Source organism: Salvia hispanica, chromosome 6, assembly GCF_029641045.1.
Source record: "Salvia hispanica isolate PSC_SH4W2 chromosome 6, Shi_PSC_v1, whole genome shotgun sequence".
Lineage (NCBI taxonomy): Eukaryota > Viridiplantae > Streptophyta > Magnoliopsida > Lamiales > Lamiaceae > Salvia > Salvia hispanica.
The window spans coordinates 8,389,115-8,409,871 of record NC_142697.1 but is presented as its reverse complement, the minus strand read 5'-3'; the positions used below and the strand labels follow the sequence as shown (position 1 = coordinate 8,409,871).

General features: G+C 39.3%; 3 protein-coding genes across 3 annotated transcripts; all 3 read right to left on the bottom strand.

The window, feature by feature from the left end:
* Positions 1-322: 322 nt before the first annotated feature.
* Positions 323-2,076, bottom strand: LOC125207617 (Ribosomal protein L7Ae/L30e/S12e/Gadd45 family protein). Its single transcript, XM_048107026.1, has 6 exons — positions 1,968-2,076; positions 1,829-1,876; positions 1,696-1,753; positions 1,497-1,613; positions 774-941; positions 323-662 (listed from the first exon to the last, which is right to left on the bottom strand). Exons 1-6 carry the CDS (start codon positions 2,045-2,047, stop codon positions 582-584), a joined length of 552 nt encoding a protein of 183 aa, XP_047962983.1. The 5' UTR covers positions 2,048-2,076; the 3' UTR covers positions 323-581.
* Positions 2,077-4,272: 2,196 nt separating this feature from the next.
* On the bottom strand, positions 4,273-5,481 carry LOC125203164 (MIZU-KUSSEI-like protein (Protein of unknown function, DUF617)). The gene has a single exon (XM_048101465.2). It carries the CDS (start codon positions 5,115-5,117, stop codon positions 4,377-4,379), a length of 741 nt encoding a protein of 246 aa, XP_047957422.1. The 5' UTR covers positions 5,118-5,481; the 3' UTR covers positions 4,273-4,376.
* Positions 5,482-6,125: 644 nt separating this feature from the next.
* On the bottom strand, positions 6,126-19,140 carry LOC125203957 (protein RETICULATA, chloroplastic-like). The gene is made up of 9 exons (XM_048102485.2): positions 18,952-19,140; positions 18,827-18,876; positions 8,040-8,675; positions 7,834-7,932; positions 7,404-7,624; positions 7,220-7,289; positions 7,042-7,121; positions 6,746-6,810; positions 6,126-6,576 (listed from the first exon to the last, which is right to left on the bottom strand). Exons 3-9 carry the CDS (start codon positions 8,604-8,606, stop codon positions 6,383-6,385), a joined length of 1,296 nt encoding a protein of 431 aa, XP_047958442.1. The 5' UTR covers positions 8,607-8,675; positions 18,827-18,876; positions 18,952-19,140; the 3' UTR covers positions 6,126-6,382.
* Between the last annotated feature and the right edge of the window lie 1,617 nt (positions 19,141-20,757).

Genomic DNA, 20,757 nt, shown 5'->3' with positions numbered 1-20,757 from the left:
CTCATCTCATCTAGCCCTCAGGTTGCAGATTACCCCGTCCTCACATCCACCAAAACACACCACCGATGCCTCACATATTTATTCTTTGAGGTAAATCAAGAATTATTTTTTCAAACTGATAACCAAACCAAACTGTTATAACAGTAGTATCTTGTACATTTGACAGACAATCTATATCATATATAAGAGACATGTACAACTAAATCAGCTTCTTCCTTTCTCTTCCAAGTTGTAGTTGATTTTCTTGATTTCAGATAAGAAATTTATGTGAGCTACATGCTTGGTGGTTGTGCTAATTCTTTCTTTATGACTATGCAAAAAATAATCTGAATGAAATTACATGTCGAGAAAGCTAATTTCTTAGCATAAACTATCTTTACATTCAAATAGATCATGCTACTGGTTTTAGTTAGTTACATACACTGAATACCATTACTAGGATTCCCTGTAGAGGAATTCAAACGCAATCAAGAATAGTTGTCCTTCTCTATCTTAATTTGATCACGTCCTTCTCTATCTCTCTGCCATCAGATGCTAGAGAAGAACATCAGCTGATGAGGGAAGGCACTAACTAACTAACTTTATGCTTCGTCTTCAGTGCTATTGATCTTGTTGTTAGTTAGGGCTTCTTTTATTAGTTGATTGATAGCATTTCCTTTAGCCTGCATGTGGTGCAAGATCATTACAAAAGGGAACTGAAAGCAAAAACAGTTGAAGGAGACACAAGCAATTAGAAATAGACACAAGTTCTCAGATCAATGGCTACTACTCACCTTTACTCCAATGGCGATTGCTGTTTTCACCTTTATCAGCTCGCCTAATCTTAAAGAACCTTCTTTTCTATCTTTTACAGAGATAAGTGGCACATTTCTTGAAGCGGCCAATGCTGGTAGATGCTTTGTCAAGGTTCGAGGATTGCAGTCTGACGCTACCAATATCACCTACATTCCACAAGACGAAAAGTAGCTAATGATGCTTGTGAACACATGTAATCCACCAAGAGAATTCTCATTCTTTGAAATTGAAGACATGAATAACAGAAGAAGAATACTTCTTCCATATACAGAAGGACTATTAGTAAATCTTCAAACTTGAGGCCTACACAGATGAGAATACGATGAAAGTTGAACGACGAGCTAAATTACCGTCTAACATTTTGTAACACAGTCTAGCAGCCGGTTTGGGCCATCTGAGTCGAAAGGGAAACACACCATGTCTAGAGTTTTCTCCAATAAAATACTTATAGAAGCAATCTTAAACAAGCAAACACACCAGCCATCATCTATAAAACAAGATTATAGCTTCGTTTGAGGGCAAATGTTTCAACATCCCAACTCAAATAACAAAACCCCAGTCTAAACAGGCTATATTTTCAAATCATGTTTTTCCAACCCCTTAATCCCTACCTACTATTGACAGGATAACTCTGAACCACATAAATCAAAGCCAGCATAAGTAAATAATGAAAAAAACCCTCTTCCTACAGAGCAACCAACCTGAAAGTAGCCACACCTGGCTTCACCACCATCATCCACAGATTTTTCATCTCCACGATTAGGAGGCATTCGCTCAAGTCCTCGCGTGACTTCATTTACCCCCACGGCAAATTGTTGCTGATAAACCCAAAATTGTGTAACAATTCAATCTCCTTACCTTTCATAATGGAAAAGGGAAGAAAAGGAAAGGAAAACTGACCTTAATCCAAATCTTAAGAGGCAGAGTTTCGTCTACGATTCTCGCCGATTCGATCTCCCTGATCAAACAAACAAACAAAACAGCTTGCAATTAAATCAATCGAAAAATACGACGCATTATAAGAATTTGGTACCTCTGCACCGATTTGAGGAAACGAGCTAGGGTTTCACCTTCAAAACAACTGCAAGCATTCAATAAACAAACTTTAGCAAACAAACAAACAAAAAAAAGTCAATTAGGGGAAGACGAAAGCAGAAGGGTGCCAGTTATACAGTTGGGGCGGGAGAGGGAGAGGAAGAGTATTTTGAATGGACAGCGACGGCGCTCCGGTGCTTCTCTTTTTGCTTCGCATGCTCAAAATAACTTAAGAATTCACCGCCCCAATCCTATTTAAATTTTTAAGGCTCAAATATATATTTACTATTAATTAATTCCACAATTATTAAAGCTAAAGCAATTTCTATCGTGGAGTAATTAATATGGTAAGAGAAAAAAAAATAGTGTTAATGAACGTAAAATCCATATTATTAGTATGTACACCAAGTAATCTATAGTAGTACATTATTAATTATTAATTCAAATATTATGAGCTGTAAATAAAATAATGTAATGATAGATTTTTTAAATTAGAATTATATAATTTTCAGGAACCGATTAAATAAAAATAATGGTTAGTTTTAAATACACATTGATAATAAATATTTTAAATTTTTGTACTTTATGAATTATAAAATGCCACCCACGCGTGTATATTATAAATTTAATTGAATACTAATATGGAGCATTTGTGCCAAATAAATAAAGAGAGATTTCGAACATTGTAGTATAACACTGATATTTATCCTACATAGTTGGATGGCGCAATATGCTGGTTTAACACTAATTCTTGATGAAATTGCATCACTAGAAAGGCAAACCTTTTATTCCGAGATGATGATCAAATCCACCATTGGCATATTCTTTTAAGGAAAAATATTGAACATGTGTGATTAGACATTTAATCAGTGAGAATTTATAGTTAAATCAACTCATCAAATAGAATACATGAAATATTGAGCATGAGTGATTAGACATTTAATCAATGAAAAATTAATAGTTAAATCAACTCATCATTTAGAATATGTCTGATTTCTGTGATCCAAGTGAACCTTAATACCGAAAGTAAAGGGAATGTGTGAATATTACTGTTTGCTTTTTTGCTAAAGAGAAAAAACAAGATTCCTTTCTTGGTATCTAACAGCAAATGGAATATTATAAGTTTATCTAATTTGAATTAATTGCAACTTTATTTGAAAAGACTGGTTCTCGTAAATCTTTTTGTTGGCAACTTGTAGCAGTATAGGGATACATTCTCTTATAATCTTATTTGCCATATCTTAGTGACTTTCCTGATATATAATTGAAAGGCTAAGGCTGTGTTTAGTAGAGTAGAAGAATTGGTAACACATTTTACTTGGAATGGAAGTTTCAAGTCATTATTACACTAAATTAAATTAGTAATAGACTATAACTTATTACTTCCAATGTTTGCTAATAGGAATCACATTTTTTTCTACCAGGATTTAACAAAAGAGTTAAGAAAATGAGTGGAAGAAAATTAGGAGAAAATAGTCTTCTTTTTCCATTCTAGTCTCTCCCAGGAAAATAGCTCATTTCTGTTTTATTATTCTCTCGATCTTATAAGGTGAGCTTTATTCTCTAATACCAATACTTCAATTACTTTTTTTATCTACTTCTCCCCTACTTTAATAATTTCACATTAAAACTTGTGTCATGCCCAAAATTCCTATTTTTATGGACGGAGGGAGTATATGACACCTCTTTACCATTTATAGTCATAATAAACTGGAACTCTTATTCGCGGATGGACCAAAATGAAAAATAAGACTCCTATTTGAGGACATAGGGAGTACTATCAAACGCATCTTTTAAGTATTTAATCAGTAAATGCTCCTTACTCTTGTTGGAAGAAAAAATAGTCATTTGGTATGGAATGGAAAACACCAATTCAGTAATGAATACTTATAACAGTAATATAATTGTTTTATTTTTTCACCAATGCTGCTTATGGACTGAAAAAATATGTTAATTATCACGAAGTACTATTTCGATTCAGGCCAATCTTTTCAGACTTAAATATTTGTTACAGAAAATGAAAACCTCCATAGGAACATCATAACTGCAAATGCACGGATTATGAATAGAAGTTAACTAAAATAACATATGTACTACATCCCAGAATCAATAGGAATAAGAATACATAGATGATTTGTAAAGTAGGCCGAGCTAATCATCAAATACATATTCCGCTTTAATTTTAAGCAATAGACATCACAAACAAACATAAAAAAAAAAAATAAAAAAAAAAATATTGCTTAAAAGGGCCGTTTTCAGTGTGAGAGAGCAAAAATATTATACAGCAACAACTGTCACACAGATTGACAATTCATTAAGTAAGAATCTTGGAATTCCAGATAAAGAAAAAGAGGTAACTGAAACTATTCTGCTGGAAATATAGTAAATTCTCCAATTACAAAAGATTCCTACTGAAATCAACAAAGAACAATTTAACCTATAACTAGCTAGCCTGTCCCTCTCTCAAAAACTAAAAAGAAAAAAAAATAGTTTAACTCAAGAAAACCAGGATTTTCTCCAAAACAAAGATCCCAAGAAATCAAGATTTATCTTGTTCGTAGCAAGAAAACACTGAGTTCTTGACCGGGAAGCTGATCCGGGTTGATCAAGTGGAAAGACTCTGAATCAGCGCTCCCCAAAACGCACTCGTAGTTAGCCCGCATGTACATAACCTCCTTCTCGTCGTGGAATTTGCAAGGGATGACGCCGGCCCCGACGGTGATGTTCTGCATGGTCTTGAGCATGATCTTGGTCTGCTGCGTGGGCTTCCGGCGCACCGCAAAGCCGAGCTTCCTCCCGTTGCAGAAGAGCGTCCACAGAGGCACCGACCGCAGCGGACACCGCCCCAGCTCCGGGTCGTCCGACTCGGCCGCGTTGAACTCGAGCGCCATCCGGACGAGGCCGCACTGCATCTCCTGGATGAGGCCCGATGTCGGGATGGAGAGCTCCAGGAGGAGGGCGGGCTTCGTCGTGAGGCGGTCCTGCTGCACGCAGAACCACACGTGCCCGCCCCTCCCGTGCCCGAAGATGGTGCCGATCACCATCGTTCTCGACGGCCGCGGCGGGGCCAGATTGGCCGCCGGGGTCGCCGGGGAGGAGCAGCACGACGGGGGTTCTGCTTCTTGTGGCTGTGCTTGGATCAGGCTGGGGTAGTGCTGCTTCTCGTCGAGATCGTCGCGGAGGGAGGTGCTGAGCCGTTTCTTGGCGGCGGGAGGGGGGCTCGGGGAGGTGCGGGAGTTTCCGATGCAAGGGATCAGGAATCGGCGCAGAGACTCCAGCTTGGTCATTGAATGAATCAAGAAAGGATTTTAGACGAAAGGGATGGGAATGTGGATATAAATACCAAACTCTGGGAAATGGCGGGAAGGGGAGATCCTGTTGACGAATTGAATGGGGATTTTTTTTTTCTTTTCTTTTTTCTTTTTTCTGGAATTGGTTGCAATGGGACAAAAGTGATGAATCAACATTTTCAGTATGTTTGACCGTTGACTGAAGAATCCTTACGTTTTTCTGGCGTTGCATTGCTGCATACACTATACTCTTTTTCATCATTATCATCATTATGTTTGCGTCTATCTCGACACCTGGATTATAGAATCAATAACTCATTTTCATATTTTTTTAAATAAGTACTACTCATTTATAGTTTGTTCGTCATTTATTATTTATTGTTTGAGTTGTACTTTTATATATATTGATTTTATAATAAAATATGAGTGTAATAATTTATTTAGATGTAAGGACCACTTATCTAGAATGGAGAAGAAACAAATGAAACTTTAAATTGTGGACTCCTTGAAATAGCAAAATGAGACATTTTTTTCACATAGAGGGAGTAATAATTTATGCTCCTAAGTGCATCTCCCGACCAAAGGTAAATTGAGAAAATATATTTATCAGTTACCTTCTCAAAAGGTAATTTTGTCTTCTTAAAAAGTAATGGACTCTAGGAAAAGAGATAAACTAAAAAGGCAAACAAAAATAAATAATTTACCCTTTGTACCAAAAAGAGGCAGATATCTACTCGATACCTCTTCAAATACCCTTTTTCATTGAAGTATGAAATTTTTGAAGATATAAATATGATAGTTATTTCTCTTTTAACTCTCCATTTACCCTTTTTTCCTTGTAGATGCTCTAAGTCGTACAGAATCTCATTAACTAATCTCAACTTTACATGATTTTGATGGCGGTGTTATCACACAACGTAAATTTCACCAATCACACAATCCCAAATTAATTTGTAGTTGTAATAAACCTTAAGAACACCAGCAAAACATGTAGAAGATCAAGGATGAAGGCAAAGTTGGTAAATCAAAGAGTTTGAGCAATCAAAATACAATTTATTCCAACATATTGATATTTTTCTCTCGCTGCAATAACTCATGGCAATCATGTCCAAAGATGAGCCTTTCCATGGGAAATAAGCATAGCCACACTAACTAATATTGATATGAATATAGTGGTGGGAGGGGAGGATTCTCTTCTGGTTCAGAACACAACAATGAGAGGAGGAAGAAGACGAGGAGGAGGAGGAGGAGGAGAAGAATGGTCACTGAGCGCCAACCAACCTAGCCCAATCCACAAACTGCATCCCACCATATACATTGTTGGCAAATCGAACACCAACAGTGAACGCCATTGCAACAGGAGGAACCTTCCTTCCCATCGGAGAAGCTTCCACTATGCGTTCCAACCCGTTGATTATCTGATACCGAGTGTTGGAAGACACAGCCAGAAAAACTCCTACACAGTGAGAAAGGATCATAGTTTACATAACATTCTAATCGTAGATTCTCTTCTCTTGGATGTAACAAGGAGTGTAATACAAAGAAATGGGTCTATGAACTGATTGTTTCAAAGGTAAGAAAATAAGAAATTTCAACAAAGACGAGGGAAATAAAGCAAGTCATACCCCACACTGCTGCACTCTTCAAAAGGGGTGGAACTGGAATATCATCCTCTGATTTCTTAATGCTCCTGAGGAATGGAAAATGCTTTTTATGAGAAACATTGTCATAAGAACTTCCGGAGTCTACCACAAACAAGAATTCTGGTCAAAACAAGGACTAAGTTTTGGTTTGGATCTCTAGATTTTACATAGGCACTCAAATTTAATATGAAAGCTTGAGGTGTGTGGCATTATATTGCAAACATTGCAGTTTCTACTAATACAATTATTTCTGATGCATCTCTCCAAACAAAACATACCGCTTGACTGTCATTATAAAGTTGGCAATTCCTTGGCCAACGATACCACATCCAAAACCAACCAATCCATATAGAATTCCCTGAAAATCGCAAAGTAAAGAATTAATTAATCATTTACCGTTTAAAAGAGAATGCATATCAATGCTAATCTGTAATACCATCCAGATACAACTGTTACCTTGTAGAAATAGGTAGCAATTCTTTGATTTACCGAAAATCTAGACCCTGGCCTTTCTGCTTCAAATACACTGTTCATGCCAATCCAAAGTTACATAGTTCAAAGACGCGGCGAACAAAATTAAGAAAATACGTTAGATAATGAAGTTTCCGTCAAACAATTAAGCTGGTGTTTCTGTACTTACCTGCTAGGCAATGCTGCATAACCTCTCTGCATCCGCCCAATAAATCCTTGAGAAGCAGATAGCAGTCCTATTCGGGCATATGGGGCTAGCATACCAACTAGAGCAACATTAACAACCACCCCAACTAGAAGATCAGCGGTGTACAATTCAAACTCTGCCCAGAAATCTTTCCCTCTCTTTTTCACTTCAGCAAATGTTGCACAACAAGAATCAATCACTATCTACAGAGGTAAACCAATCAGACATTGTATGAGTAAAATGCTAAAATACCAACTTCTCTAACCAAGCACTAAAATTGCACACATATCTCAGATATCGGATGTCTACAGCAACACAAACTCCAAAATATTACACACCTAGTACAAGCACATACAACAAAAAGAATGTGCATTGAAAATGGCTAAGGGATAAGGCACAAAGTTTTATAGACCTCAGTTCCAATCTTGAAGAGAAATGACGGATCAACTAACATCCTATTCCTAAGCATGGAGGACGACCTCATCAGAAATCCAAGGGGCCAAGCTGAACCCTGCAACCTCAAATGACAAGAATGAAGAATCATTATCACTAAAACATCAATCAAAACTATAAAATTTGAATCTGCTCAAATGATATTAACAAATTAAAAAGCTCAACCTGCAAGTCTAAATATCTTTGCAGAAGCAATTTTCTTAATCCCACAGTCTTGGCAGCCTCCAACATATCAGCTGGAAGACTTGCCCCTCTAGCCTCCATCTCTCTAATCACCTCCTCAAACTTGAGTATAAGCCCAAACTCCTTTTCTTCGTAATCATCACCACCATCATCTCCGCCTTCGCCTCCACCCCCACCACCCGAAAACTTCCCATTTCCACCACTCCCATCAATGGAACCCTCCCCACCACCACCACCAACACCAGTCTTGCTATCAGGAGTGGAAAGATAGCTCTTTTCCACAACATTAGCAACATAATTTTCAATCTCAATGGTAGTAGTGAGTGGTGGAGTTGAATTAGAGTTGCCCTCTGGATTGATTGCATTAACAACCACGAAAGTCTGCCTTTTAGTTTTACAAATCAAGCTCATATTCGTTCTACTTCCATTAGTACTAAAACACTGGATTCTAGATGTCAAAAGAGTCTTGGAGCTAAAGCAGTCAAGCGCAACGGCGCCGTTTTCTAAGCTCTTAAAATGAGCTATTCCAATCGACGAACAACCCGCCATCTTTGATAAACAGTTTCGACAAAGAGTAGAGTTTTCTAGCACCAATTTAGGTACTTGGTAGCAGAAATGCTGCAGAAAATAGTATCAAAGAGTTTCATTTTTACAGCAATACAAGCGAGAAAAGAGTAAAGTTACAATTTGTGATGATGGGACTATAAAAGATCGAAATTTGAAGCAGGAAAGCTTAACTTAAGAGGAAACCTGTGAGGGTGTAATGATATTTGTAGAAGGCAACAACGGCAGATAGAGAGTGGTAAGCGGCGTCGTATTTGGGTGGAGGGAAATGCAAGCGTGATTGGAAGTGGCGGCTCGCCAGAGGTATTCGGCACGTGGGAAAGTCCACACGCGTGAGGAGTAGTAGGGTTTTTCAATATTTATTTTATTAGAGCATCCACAATAAGGGACGTCCGCCCGCCCTTGCCACATGTTAGTGGCTAGGGCGTGGCGGACGTCCGTTAGTGCGTTAGGCTAATGCAACGAACGAAGGGTTGGACGTGGACTAACTGGTTAGCTACTAATGCAACGAACGAAGGGTTGGACGTGGACTAACTGGTTAGCTAATCTCTAGCCTATCGTTGGCCGCTTATTGCGCGGCGAGCGATAGGCTAATGGATTGTTTTTTTCTATTAATACTTTATATTTATAACACATTGCACTTCATTTTTTTATAAATACCAACAATTACAATGAATTAATCGTATTTCTCAATTTATTTTCTAGGCTATTGCTAGCCTAATGCTAGGTTGTTACATGGTTAGCTATTGCTAGATTGTGGGAAGGGCATGATGATGTGCCTTAATGAGTTTTTGGCTAGCATATGGCCAGTCCGTCACTATTGTGTGGATGCACCTCGAATTTATTTTGGTTTTGAAGATAAATAGAAATAAGTAATTACTCTCTCTGTCCGTGAATAGGAGTCCTGTTTTTTTATTTTAGTCCGTCCGTGAATAGGAGTCCCGGTTCACTTTTACCATAAATGTTAATAGGGTCCCACCTTCCACTAACTCATTCTACTCACATTTCATTTTAATATATACAAGTGGGACCCCTATTCCACTAAATTTTTTCCACCCACTTTTCTTAACATTTCTTAAAATCCGTACTGTCAAGATATGAGACTCCTAATGGTGGACGAAGCGAGTATAACAAAGCACACAAATTATACTCCATCCTCAAAAAATAGATAAACTTGTAAATAACACGAGTTTTATTGTGTAATTGGAAAAAGTAAGAGCGAGATGCCAAAAAGAAAGAGAGACAGAAAAAAATAGTAGAAGTAGTTTTAGTGGATTATATGGTTCATATTATTAGTGGTGTATAATTGATAAAAAAACTTTCCGTATTTTGTCTTGGGATGATCGAAAATGGCATAACTAGTCTATTTTTGAAGCACAAAGTCTAACAATAGGGACAAACTTTTTTCTATTTAACAAATAATTGTTCCATATTGTTATTTGATTGTGATTTGGTTGTTGGTATTATAAATATCTCCTCTAAATCCGTGTTTGATACAATTCCTACAATTCACGTTAAATCTTATTCCATTTCTTTCTTTTGATTTCCAACTCATCACAACCTAGAACTCATGAAAGTATCCTCATAAGATTCGTGACAGAAACCGAGAGTTTGAAGAGCTGCCGAATCCTCAATTCAACTCTAAACGTGGTAATCTTTTTCATCGATGCATATCTCAATTGGTCACCATGTATCAAAATCAAACATCAACAATTTCTGTTGACAAAAATTGAATCTGCCAAGTTCAAAGAGTCACCCTTTTTGGCCTTACAGATAATTTTTTGGGAATTTAATTCGACATCGTGGTGGAAAATACGATGAGCCAACGGAGGAAATATGGGCGTGAGCGGCCGACCGACTCGCACGCGACGCCTTGGACGGCCGCCGAATAATCGAAAATATGAAAAAAATCGAGAAACGAAATAAAAGACTTTAATTAGAGTCCATGCATTCTAATTAGGAGTTTTCTCGTGTTAATTGTTGTGTTTCGTAAGACTTTAATCCGGAAAGAGGAAATACACAAGTGCGAGATCTTTTAAGTGAACGAGGTGGGCTTTCTTTTAAGTATCGTTCATGAAATATTTTGGGCTTTATTCCCAGTGATGATAAATACTTTGACGTGATATGAATGATTGTTATGCCGTGTTTTGGATATTTGTGGAATACCTATCTGCCCTGACTTTGTGTTGGATGCCTGACTGTGTGTTAGATGTCTGGCTTTGCAGGCTTTGCCAGAGGATTAATCGAATTCGGATTTAAGTGTGGGCCGCAAACCCCACTTAGACTAGTGTACACCATGTGGGGACCGTGAGCCATTTATCGCGCATTTGGACGATCCAGTGACCGTCGTGGAACGTGGCCACATTCTTGGCACACAAGGATACCTTCAGATAAGGTATGGTTGATGGAAAATGTCTGCGCGGACGATTTTGATGAAATTGGAAATATTTTGTATACTTGGGTTATTTTGAAAGCTAAACCCCAAGCTCAATCGAAATTGGCAGATAATTATTTTTATGCAAATATTTTCACCAACTATCCACTGAGTATCTTTTCAAGTACTCAGCCCTGCATACGTTTTCCCTATGTGCAGATTGAGCATTGACAAGTCGTGGTGGGTGTTGAGTAGAGCCTCTAAAGTCTACTTGTTATCCTGTACGGAATGGGTCGTGTCTTCATACATGATTCCATCCTTGTACTCTTATTTGTTTTTGTTGAACTATTTATCTTTTGAATAATGTATTGCGCACCAAAATACATTAAACTTGATCACTCTGAATCATCTTTTTAAATGATTAAATAAGTTACTATTTGGTCTATTAATGTCCAAGTGTGATTTTGCCTCAATTCCCCTTTCTTCCCCGCTTCTTGTATCCCACCCAGTCGCGATAAACCATTTTTTCTATCCTAAAAAAGGCCGGACGTGACAGAGTGGTATCAGAGCTTACGTTCTTCCAAGCTCTGGATCCAAGAGTCTTTTTCAACCTTGGTCTAGTTTGTATGCCTAGACCTAACTAATTCAATTATCGAAGACTCAACACCCGACAGGTGATGCTCAACCACGGAAAAGAGGTACATTTTGTTTTCAAATGAAGAAAATGAAATTTTTGATGATGTAGAGAAAAGCGAGGTCTTTGAACTTTAGTGAAAATGGGTGAAGTCCCAATTTTTATGATGACTATTTTCGAACATTTGGGAGATACAAGGTGGGAAAATGTTCGTGGAATGTGAAAATTTAGAAAGTGTGAGTTTTCAAAAGTGAATAATTGTGGTGTTCCTTTGAACTACTTTGCGATGTGATATGTGGATGTGAAATGCGACAATGATAATATGTCGGTGATTTGATGCTGAAATGTGAAGTGGGTGTTTATGCATGTTCGAAGTGATTTTGTTAAGTGTGGACTATGGATGTGAATATGTGCCTACGCATGTGAACATAGAAGGCTTGAGATATAGACTAGTCCGAACAATTGAACAATAGTTGTACGTTGACAACTTTTTAACCGATTTCCTAAGTGATGGTTTGATCAAATGATTATAAATTAGGGTTAACTCCTAATTTGCCAAACATACGACGAAGGGGAAGTAGAGCGTTGGATGAAGGCGAGCGGATCGCGATATCTTCCTTCCCAACCCTCTTGTTTGATGAGATCACGTTTTGGGCGTTTCTTTGGGGTATCTCTACACGTTTCGAACAAAGCATAATCAAATTTGAACCATTCTATCCTTAGATGGTGAACATAATAACGAGAACTTTTACCACTTTACACGTTTCTTTGCATCTTTTCATACGTTGTTTCACACACATCACATATCGCATTCTTTTCTCAATACTCTATCGACTCTTGAGTGTTACTGAGAGGTATTGTCTTATCTTTTATGTAGATGGCACATACTGCACAGACCCCTGGTAAGAGTACTCTATCTTTTGAGACGAGATGTCAGAGCATGGATAGATTTTGTGCCTGCCGTAGGAAGGCGGAGGAGAGCATTGTGGAATTTGTGGCACCTTTTTATCGCGTTGGCATCGTGCTCATCCCTATGGGGTGGGAGGGTACGATGGCATCGTGCTATTGGTGGGCGGTTTGCCGAAGAGAGTGGAGCGAATGGGCTCAGGCTACGGTCAAGCGGTTTTTCAGATTCAACCCACCCTCGATCGCATTGGATGGAGACGTGAAGGGGTTTGCAAAGACGATGTTTAATGTGCTGGTAGACCATCTAGAGAGGCCGCCACCTGCTTCTGCAATGGAGCCACCTATTAGACCATTGGACTTACCTTTGTGCACTATTCAGAGAGAGAGCAGGGCGAGTCGTCCCAATCAGCGAGGGCCAAGAGGATCCGTATCGAGGATAGAGACCGCTAAGACTCGGAAGATGAGGAGTCCGACGAGGAGAGTGAGTACGATGAGGAGGAGGGTGATGGCCATGTGATAGGCGAAGGCGGGGAGGAGGAGGGGAAGGGGAAGGCAGTGTTGGAGATGGGGGACCCGGACAGGGATGAGGACCCCGAGGAGGGACCCTACACAGACATCGGGGGTAGAGGAGGCTAAGTTCATTCCCCCACCTCCACTAGAGCCACCACCCGTTATTCCAGCTCCCCCTTATGAGGCCGTATATGAGTACCTTCCACCCCTTCCGCCGAGTGGACCATTCTACTATCTGGATTATATTATACCAATAAGGTATGGGTACGGGGCACAGCCTGACCCGACTTATTACTTGACGATACCCGAGATGCCACTAGAGCCTATAGTAGAGCATGTGATTCTAGAGGAACAGCTATCTCCTCTTGTTGATGAGATCTTCGCCGACACGCATGGGAAGTCTACGTGGGATCCTATTTGGATTTTTAGCGACTCCGAGGCCGAGGAATAGTTTTGATTTAAGAGATTTGTTGATTGAGGATGTTTTGTTTTAGTACGTTGGATTATCTAGTGGGTTTTTCCACATTGTATTTATTTCGAGTTGTGATTGAATTGCTAAGTCCTCGTTGAGGCATGTTTTGGGAAGTTATGAAAATTTTGGCTTGGTTATAAGTGTGTTATACTTGTGCTTTATTTTACGTATACTACGCATGAAAGTTTGAACGTGATTGAAAGCAATGAAATGAATGAGCAATAACGATAACGTGTATAGTGTTTGTACAGAATGCCTCCATGACGTGCTGGAAGACCTCGACGTGTGATGGAGAAGTACCTAGAGGAAATGTGGTCGGAAATAATGGAGGTAATGCTGTAGGAAATAATGGAGGAAATGTCGGGGGCAATGGAGCGCAACCACCTCCATCCCAACCCGAGCATCATATCGAGGCAGTCTTTTAGCGACAAAATCCTCTTGTGTACGATGGTTTGGATGATCCATCAAAGGCTGAGATATGGATTCACACCATAGAACGTATTTTCGACTTTCTGGTAGATACTGATGCGAAGATGGCTGCGAAGTTCCGTGCCGGTCTGATTCGGAGCATGCCTCGACATATCACAAAAGGTTATGTCGTACTCAGCCACTGACATCTTGCCTTGGTTTAGGCTATAGAACTCAACCTCCTTGGTCTTGCGATAACTTCGCGGGATGTACTTCCCATACACCATCTCTTTGAACTCATTCCAAGTCAACTGCTCCAATTGCGCAGGAGTCATGGTTTTCTCTCTCACATCCCACCAAAAGTCAGCGGAGACAGTCATTCGGAACGTCACACAGTTAATGCGTTCGCGGTCAGTGCATTGCAGAAAATAAAAAATACACTCTAAGGCTCGGATCCAAGTCTCAACGTTCGATGGATCACCAGATCATCGTACACAGGAGGATTCTGTAGCAAAAAAACTTCCTCGATATGACGCGGGTTGGGGTGGAGGTGGTTGGGCTCCATTGCTCCCGACATTTCCTACATAATTTTCTACAACATTTCCTCTATTATTTCCCATGGTATTTCCTCCAGGTACTCCTCCATCACATCGAGGTCTTCCGGCACGTCTTGGAGGCATTCTGTTCAAACATTATACACGTTATCGTTGTTACTCATTCATTTTGTTGATTTCAATCACGTTGAAACTTTCATGCGTAACATACGTAAAATAAAATACAAGTGTAACATAGTTATAACCAATCCAAAATTTTCATAACTTCCCAAAACATGCCTCAACGAGTACTAAGCATCTCAATCACAACTCGAAACAAAAAAAAAACGTGGAAAGACCCACTACATAAATCCAAAGTACTAAAACAAAACATCATCAAACAATTAAACTCTAAAATCAAAACTAGTCCTCGGCCTCGAAGTCGCTAAAAATCCTAATAGGATCCCACGTAGTCTTCCCATGCGTGTTGGCGAAGATCTCATCAACAAGAGGAGATAGCTGCTCCTCCGGGATCACATGCTCTACTATATGCACTAGTGGCATCTCGGGTATCGTCATGTAATAAGTCAGGCCAGGCTGTGCCCCGTACCCATACCTTATGGGTAAAATATAATCCAGATAGTAGAATGGTCCACTCGGCGGAAGGGGTGGAAGGTACTCATATGCGGCCTCATAAGGGGAGCTGGAATAACGGGTGGTGGCTCTAGTGGAGGTGGGGGAATGAACTTAGCCTCCTCTACCCCCGATGTCTTTGTGTAGGGTCCCTCCTCGGGGACCTCATCCTTGTCCGGGTCCCCCTCCTCCACCATTGCCTTCCCCTTCCCCTCCTCCTCAACATGCTCTTTCTCCTCCTACCCGCCATCGCTTATCTCGTGGCCATCGCCCTCCTCGTCGTAGTCACTTTCCTCGCCAGACTCTTCCTCCTCTGAGTCATAGTGGTCTCTATCCTCGATGCGGACCCTCTTGGCCCTCACTGATCGGGACGACTCGCCCTGCTCTCTCTCTGAAGAGTGCACAAAGGTAAGTCCAATGGTCTAGTAGGTGGCTCCATTGTAGAAGCAGGTGGCGGCCTCTCTGGATGGTCTACCAGCACATTAAACATGACCTTTGCAAACCCCTTCATGTCTCCATCCAATGCGACCGAGGGTGGGTTACATCTAAAAAACCGTTTGGCCGTAGCCTAAGCCTACTCGCTTCACTCCTTGGGCAGAGCGCCTACCAATAGCACGATGCCATCGTACCCTCCCACTCCGTAGGGATGAGCACAATGCCAACACGACCAAAAGCGTGCCGCAAACTCCACAATGCTCTCCCCCATCGTTCTACGGCAGGCATAGAACCTATCTACGCACCGACGTCTTGTCTCAAAAGCTAGGGTACTCTTACGAGGGGTTGTGCAGTACGTGTCATCTACAGAAAAAAGATAAGACAAGGCCTCTCTGTAACGCTCAAGAATCGATAGAGTATTGAGAAAAGAATGCGATATGTGATATGTGTGAACCAACGTGTGAAAAGATGCGAAGAAACGTGTAAAGTGGTAAAAGTTCTCGTTATTAAGTTCACCATCTAAGGATAGAATGGTTCAAAATTCATTATGCTTTTTTTGAAATGTGTAGAGATACCCCAAAGAAACGCCTAAAATTTGACCTCATCAAACAAGAGGGTTGGGAAGGAAGATATCGCGATCCGCTCGCCTTCATCCAACGCTCTACTTCCCCTTCGTCGTATGTTTGGAAAATTAGGAGTTCACTCCAATTTATAATCATTTGTTCAAACCATCGCCTAGGAAAGCGGTTAAAAAGTTGTGAGCGTACAACTATTTTTCAAGTGTTTGGACTAGACTATATCTCAAGCCTTCTATGTTCGCATGCATAGGCTCATATTCAAATCCGTAGTCCACACTTAACAAAATCACTTCAAACATGCATAAACATCCACTTCACTTTTCAACATCAAATCATCGATATATTATCATTGTCGCATTTCACATCCACATGTCACATTGTAAAGTAGTTCCAATGATCGCAACAATTATTTTCACTTTTGAAAACTCACATTTTCCAAAATTTTCACATCCCACTAACATTTTTTCACCTTATATCTCCCAAATGTTCGAAAATTTCTGACACACGGTCAGCATAAAATTTGGGACTTCACCCATTTTCATAAAAGTTCAAAGATATCGATTTTCTCCATATCATCAAACAATTTTATTTTTCTCATTTGAAAACAAAATGTACCTCTTTTTAATGGTTGAGCATGACGTGTCGGGTGTTGAGCCATCAATAATTGAATCAGTTGGGTCTAGGGATACAAACTAGACCGAGATTGAAAAAGACTCTTGAATCCAGAGCTTGAAAGAACGTAAGCTCTTCTATCACGCCTATTTCTAAGGATAGAAAGAACGGTTTATTGCGACTGGGGAGGAATATAAGAAGCTGGGAAGAAAGGAGAATTGAGGCAAAATCACACTTGGACAGCAATAGACCGGATAGTAATTTATTTAATCATCCAAAAAGATGATTCAGAGTGATCGAGTTTAATGTATCTCGGTGCGCAATGCATTATTCAAAAGATAAATAGTTCAGCGGAAGCAAGCAAGAGTAAAAGGATGGAATCATGTATGAAGAACGACTCATTCCGTACAGGATAACAAGTAAACTTTAGAGGCTCCACTCAACACCTACCACGACTTATTAATGCTCAACGTGCACATAGAAAAAACATATGCAGGGGTGAGTACTTGAAAAGATACTCAGTGGACAGTTGCCGAAAATATTTGCATAAAAATAATTGTTAGCCAATTTCGAGCGAGCTTGGGGTTTTAGTTTTCAAAATAACCCAAGTACACAAAAGTATTACATTTCCATAAACGTCGATTGATGAATCATTTTCCATCACCCATACCCTATCTGAAGGTATCCTTGTGTACCGGGAATGTGACCACATTTCACGACAGTCATTGAACCGGCCAAATGAATGACAAATAGCACACAGTCCCCACATGGTGTACACTAGCCTAGCGGGGTTTGAGGCCCACACACACTTAAACCCGAATTCGATTAATCCTCGGGCATAGCCAGGTATCTAATACACAGTTAGGCATCCGACACAAAGTCAGGGCAGATAGGTATAACACAAAAAAATCCAAAACACGGCATGACAATCATTCATTTCACGTCAAAGTATTTATCATCATCGGGAACAAAGCCTAAAATATTTTCATGAACGATACTTAAAAGAAAGCCCACCTCGTTCAATTAAAAGATCTCGCATTCGCATATTTCCTTTTTCCGGATTAGAGTCTCACATAACAAATCCCTTTAAACATAAAGTTAGTAACACAACAATCAACGCGAGAAATCTATTAATTAGAATGCATGCACCCTAATTAAAGTCTTTTATCTCGTTTCTTGATTTTCGCATATATTAAATTATTCGGCGGCCGTCTAAGGCGTCGGTCGGCCGCTCACGCCCATATTTCCCCCTTTGGCTCCTCGTATTTTCCACCGCGATGTCGAATTAAAATTCCTAAAGAGCATAATTAAATTATCATACTATTTTTCCTCGAAATTATTTTTATTTCGTACTTGAGATAAAACTATTCGTACTTCGCATTATTCCGAATTTAATTAAATAATTCCCCACCATAAAATTACTTATAGGCCCAAAGATTTATTCAATTAGAACCCACTCTTAGTCCTCCAATTTAAATGGTGAGGCCCAACTTAATTAAAAAGAAAAGAGGGAGCCCAAAAAGGAGTAGCCCAAATATACTCCCATCCTCCACAATCGCTGCTTCAACGCCACGCCGCCGGTATCGCCGTCGCTGCTACTCCAGCGTCTGATTCGTTTTCCCAAATCGACACTCCTCCCCCCCAGTTTGAAGAAATCCCCAAATTGGTTAGCCCTAGTTCCACCGTCTCCGATTCACCCCACACCGCCGCCGTTCTGTCATCGCCTCCGACACCACCGCGGTTGCACTCCGGCGGTCAATTGTACGCCGCTGGTTTCGTTCTCTCCGGCTGTGTCACGGAGTAGCACTGGCGTTTGCTGCTCACCACCGCTTCTGCTGTTGTACCCATCAGCCATCGCTCTCCGCCGCCGCTGTCCACTCATTCCAGTCCGATTCGCCGGGAAGACACGGTCGGCCACTGTCCAGTTCAGACCGGAACAGCCCCGACTAACCCCGAAGATAAGTTCTTTACTTCCAACTTATGTTCTTTTTCGCGTTTCAATTTGGTTACAGCGTTCGATTGATGTTAATGTTTGAGTTGTTCGTGTGGGAGTAATGGATGATGCTAACATGCTAAATGTTCATGATTTGGAACTGGGAAGGAATTATACCTCTGTGAGTGAAATTGGTGATGACTCCTTGAACTTGGCAGATTCGTTTGCTGTCAACAAATGAATATGCTTGATTTTCCGAAAGAAGTGCGAAATCGTGCTATGAACGGATGGATAGGAATTACCTATAGTTCACTTGGTTGTTGGATGAGAACCAGGGATGAATCCTCAGATTTCTGCCATGAATTTCATGTGAAAAGGATGAGTTCCTGGTTGTGTGATGGACCCCACCATAACTTATCATGAATGTGTGTCTGTATTAGTTGATGGAGGAGGAATTGTAGTAGGCGATCCATTCCGGGAAGAAAGAAGAAGAGAGGAGAGGATTGGGCGGGCTCAAGAATTAAACATCTCCCACATTTTATTTATTTGTTCTAGTTCATAGGCCCAAAATGATTCATTTTGTTGTAAATAAATCAAGCCCAAAACTTATTTATTATTCACTGTACTTTTAATTTCCATGGCCCAAAGCCATCGAGTACCAACATGGGACTTTCTTATTTTATTATTGAAGGAGCCCAAAGTGTATTATTTTATTTGTATCTCTTCAAAACTTTAATTAATATCGTCGCCAGTTCCCAACGCAAACTTCAAAATCGATCCATAATTCAAAACACACCGTGTACTTCGTAGTACTCCTACTTAAAATTAAATTCCACGAAGATCGAAGATAATATTCTTTTCTACCGAACCAAATCACACTACGCAAGTAAGATAATTAAAAACATATTACACACTCCCTTTCGCGCAATCCAACAAAAGAAATAGTCCCTTTGTGTTATGCCAAGAACTACAATAATTCATTCCCAAAGAATATTATTTGTGCAAGCCCAAAATATTTAGCGAAGAATTAAATATTAATTTTTAGAAAATTCGAATAAATAACCATATTGCATTCAATAAAAAAGAAATTTGTTACTCGAAAATTCGCAGGTTTTACACGTTTTCAATGAATTAATTAAGAACGTTTGGTAAGAATTAAACAGATAATAACGGTACAAAGGAGAAATTTAAAAAGCTCCCTTCCTAAGCAATATAGTCCTATTATTTGCAGCATTAATTTTTTGAAATTTGAAAAGGTGCAAAACTTAGTAAGATATGAATTAACTCTATTATATACTAATTTTATAATAAAATATAGATGAAATGAGATAGTGAAATAAAAAGTGGAAAGTTGAAATTCCTAGATGGGAGCTCACATGTGTATGTGCGCTCAGTTAAAAATATTACCTTCATTTAGGAAAAATAATCTTAGTGTTGGATGGAAATTTTTTTTAATGCAATAATTATTAAAACGTGAGAGGGATAGATATAAAAAACTGTTTAAAAATTATTAGTGGAAAATCATTTTAATAAAGAAAAAAGTGATTACTTAAAGTAGACAAAAACTAATTGACGATCCAAAGTAGAAATAGAAGATTATTTTGTAAACAAAGAAGTATATACAGGCCATCATGAAAACAGCTTCTTTTGCACAGTTTGTTTTTTGTGGTTTTTTTATTCCTTATATCCATTTCTAAGAACATGCATAAATAAACTCAGACATACAAATAATGGAGTTAATCAAAAACTACAACTTGCAGCTCAAATCTTCTGAAACAGAGTCCCAGAATCATTGGTTAAATAGAACCAATATATAAATCCAAAGATATGTAGTGATATCCCTCGATATTTGTATCCTATTCTACAGAAAAAATGTAACTAGAAAGGCAAAAGCCAAAAAGGTGCAAGAATATAGGATCAGCTGCCCATAATGTAGAAAACAAAAATTGTAGAGATTCTTCATTGATTTAAAAAACACCATTATCATGGCGTTCAGGCATTAATTAATTAATCAAATCTGCAGTTAATGAGAAGTGAGATTTTTTCAAAATTTAAGTTCAGTTTTTGTGTTTAGTTCAACTAGTGCAAGAAAATCCAAATAATTCAAA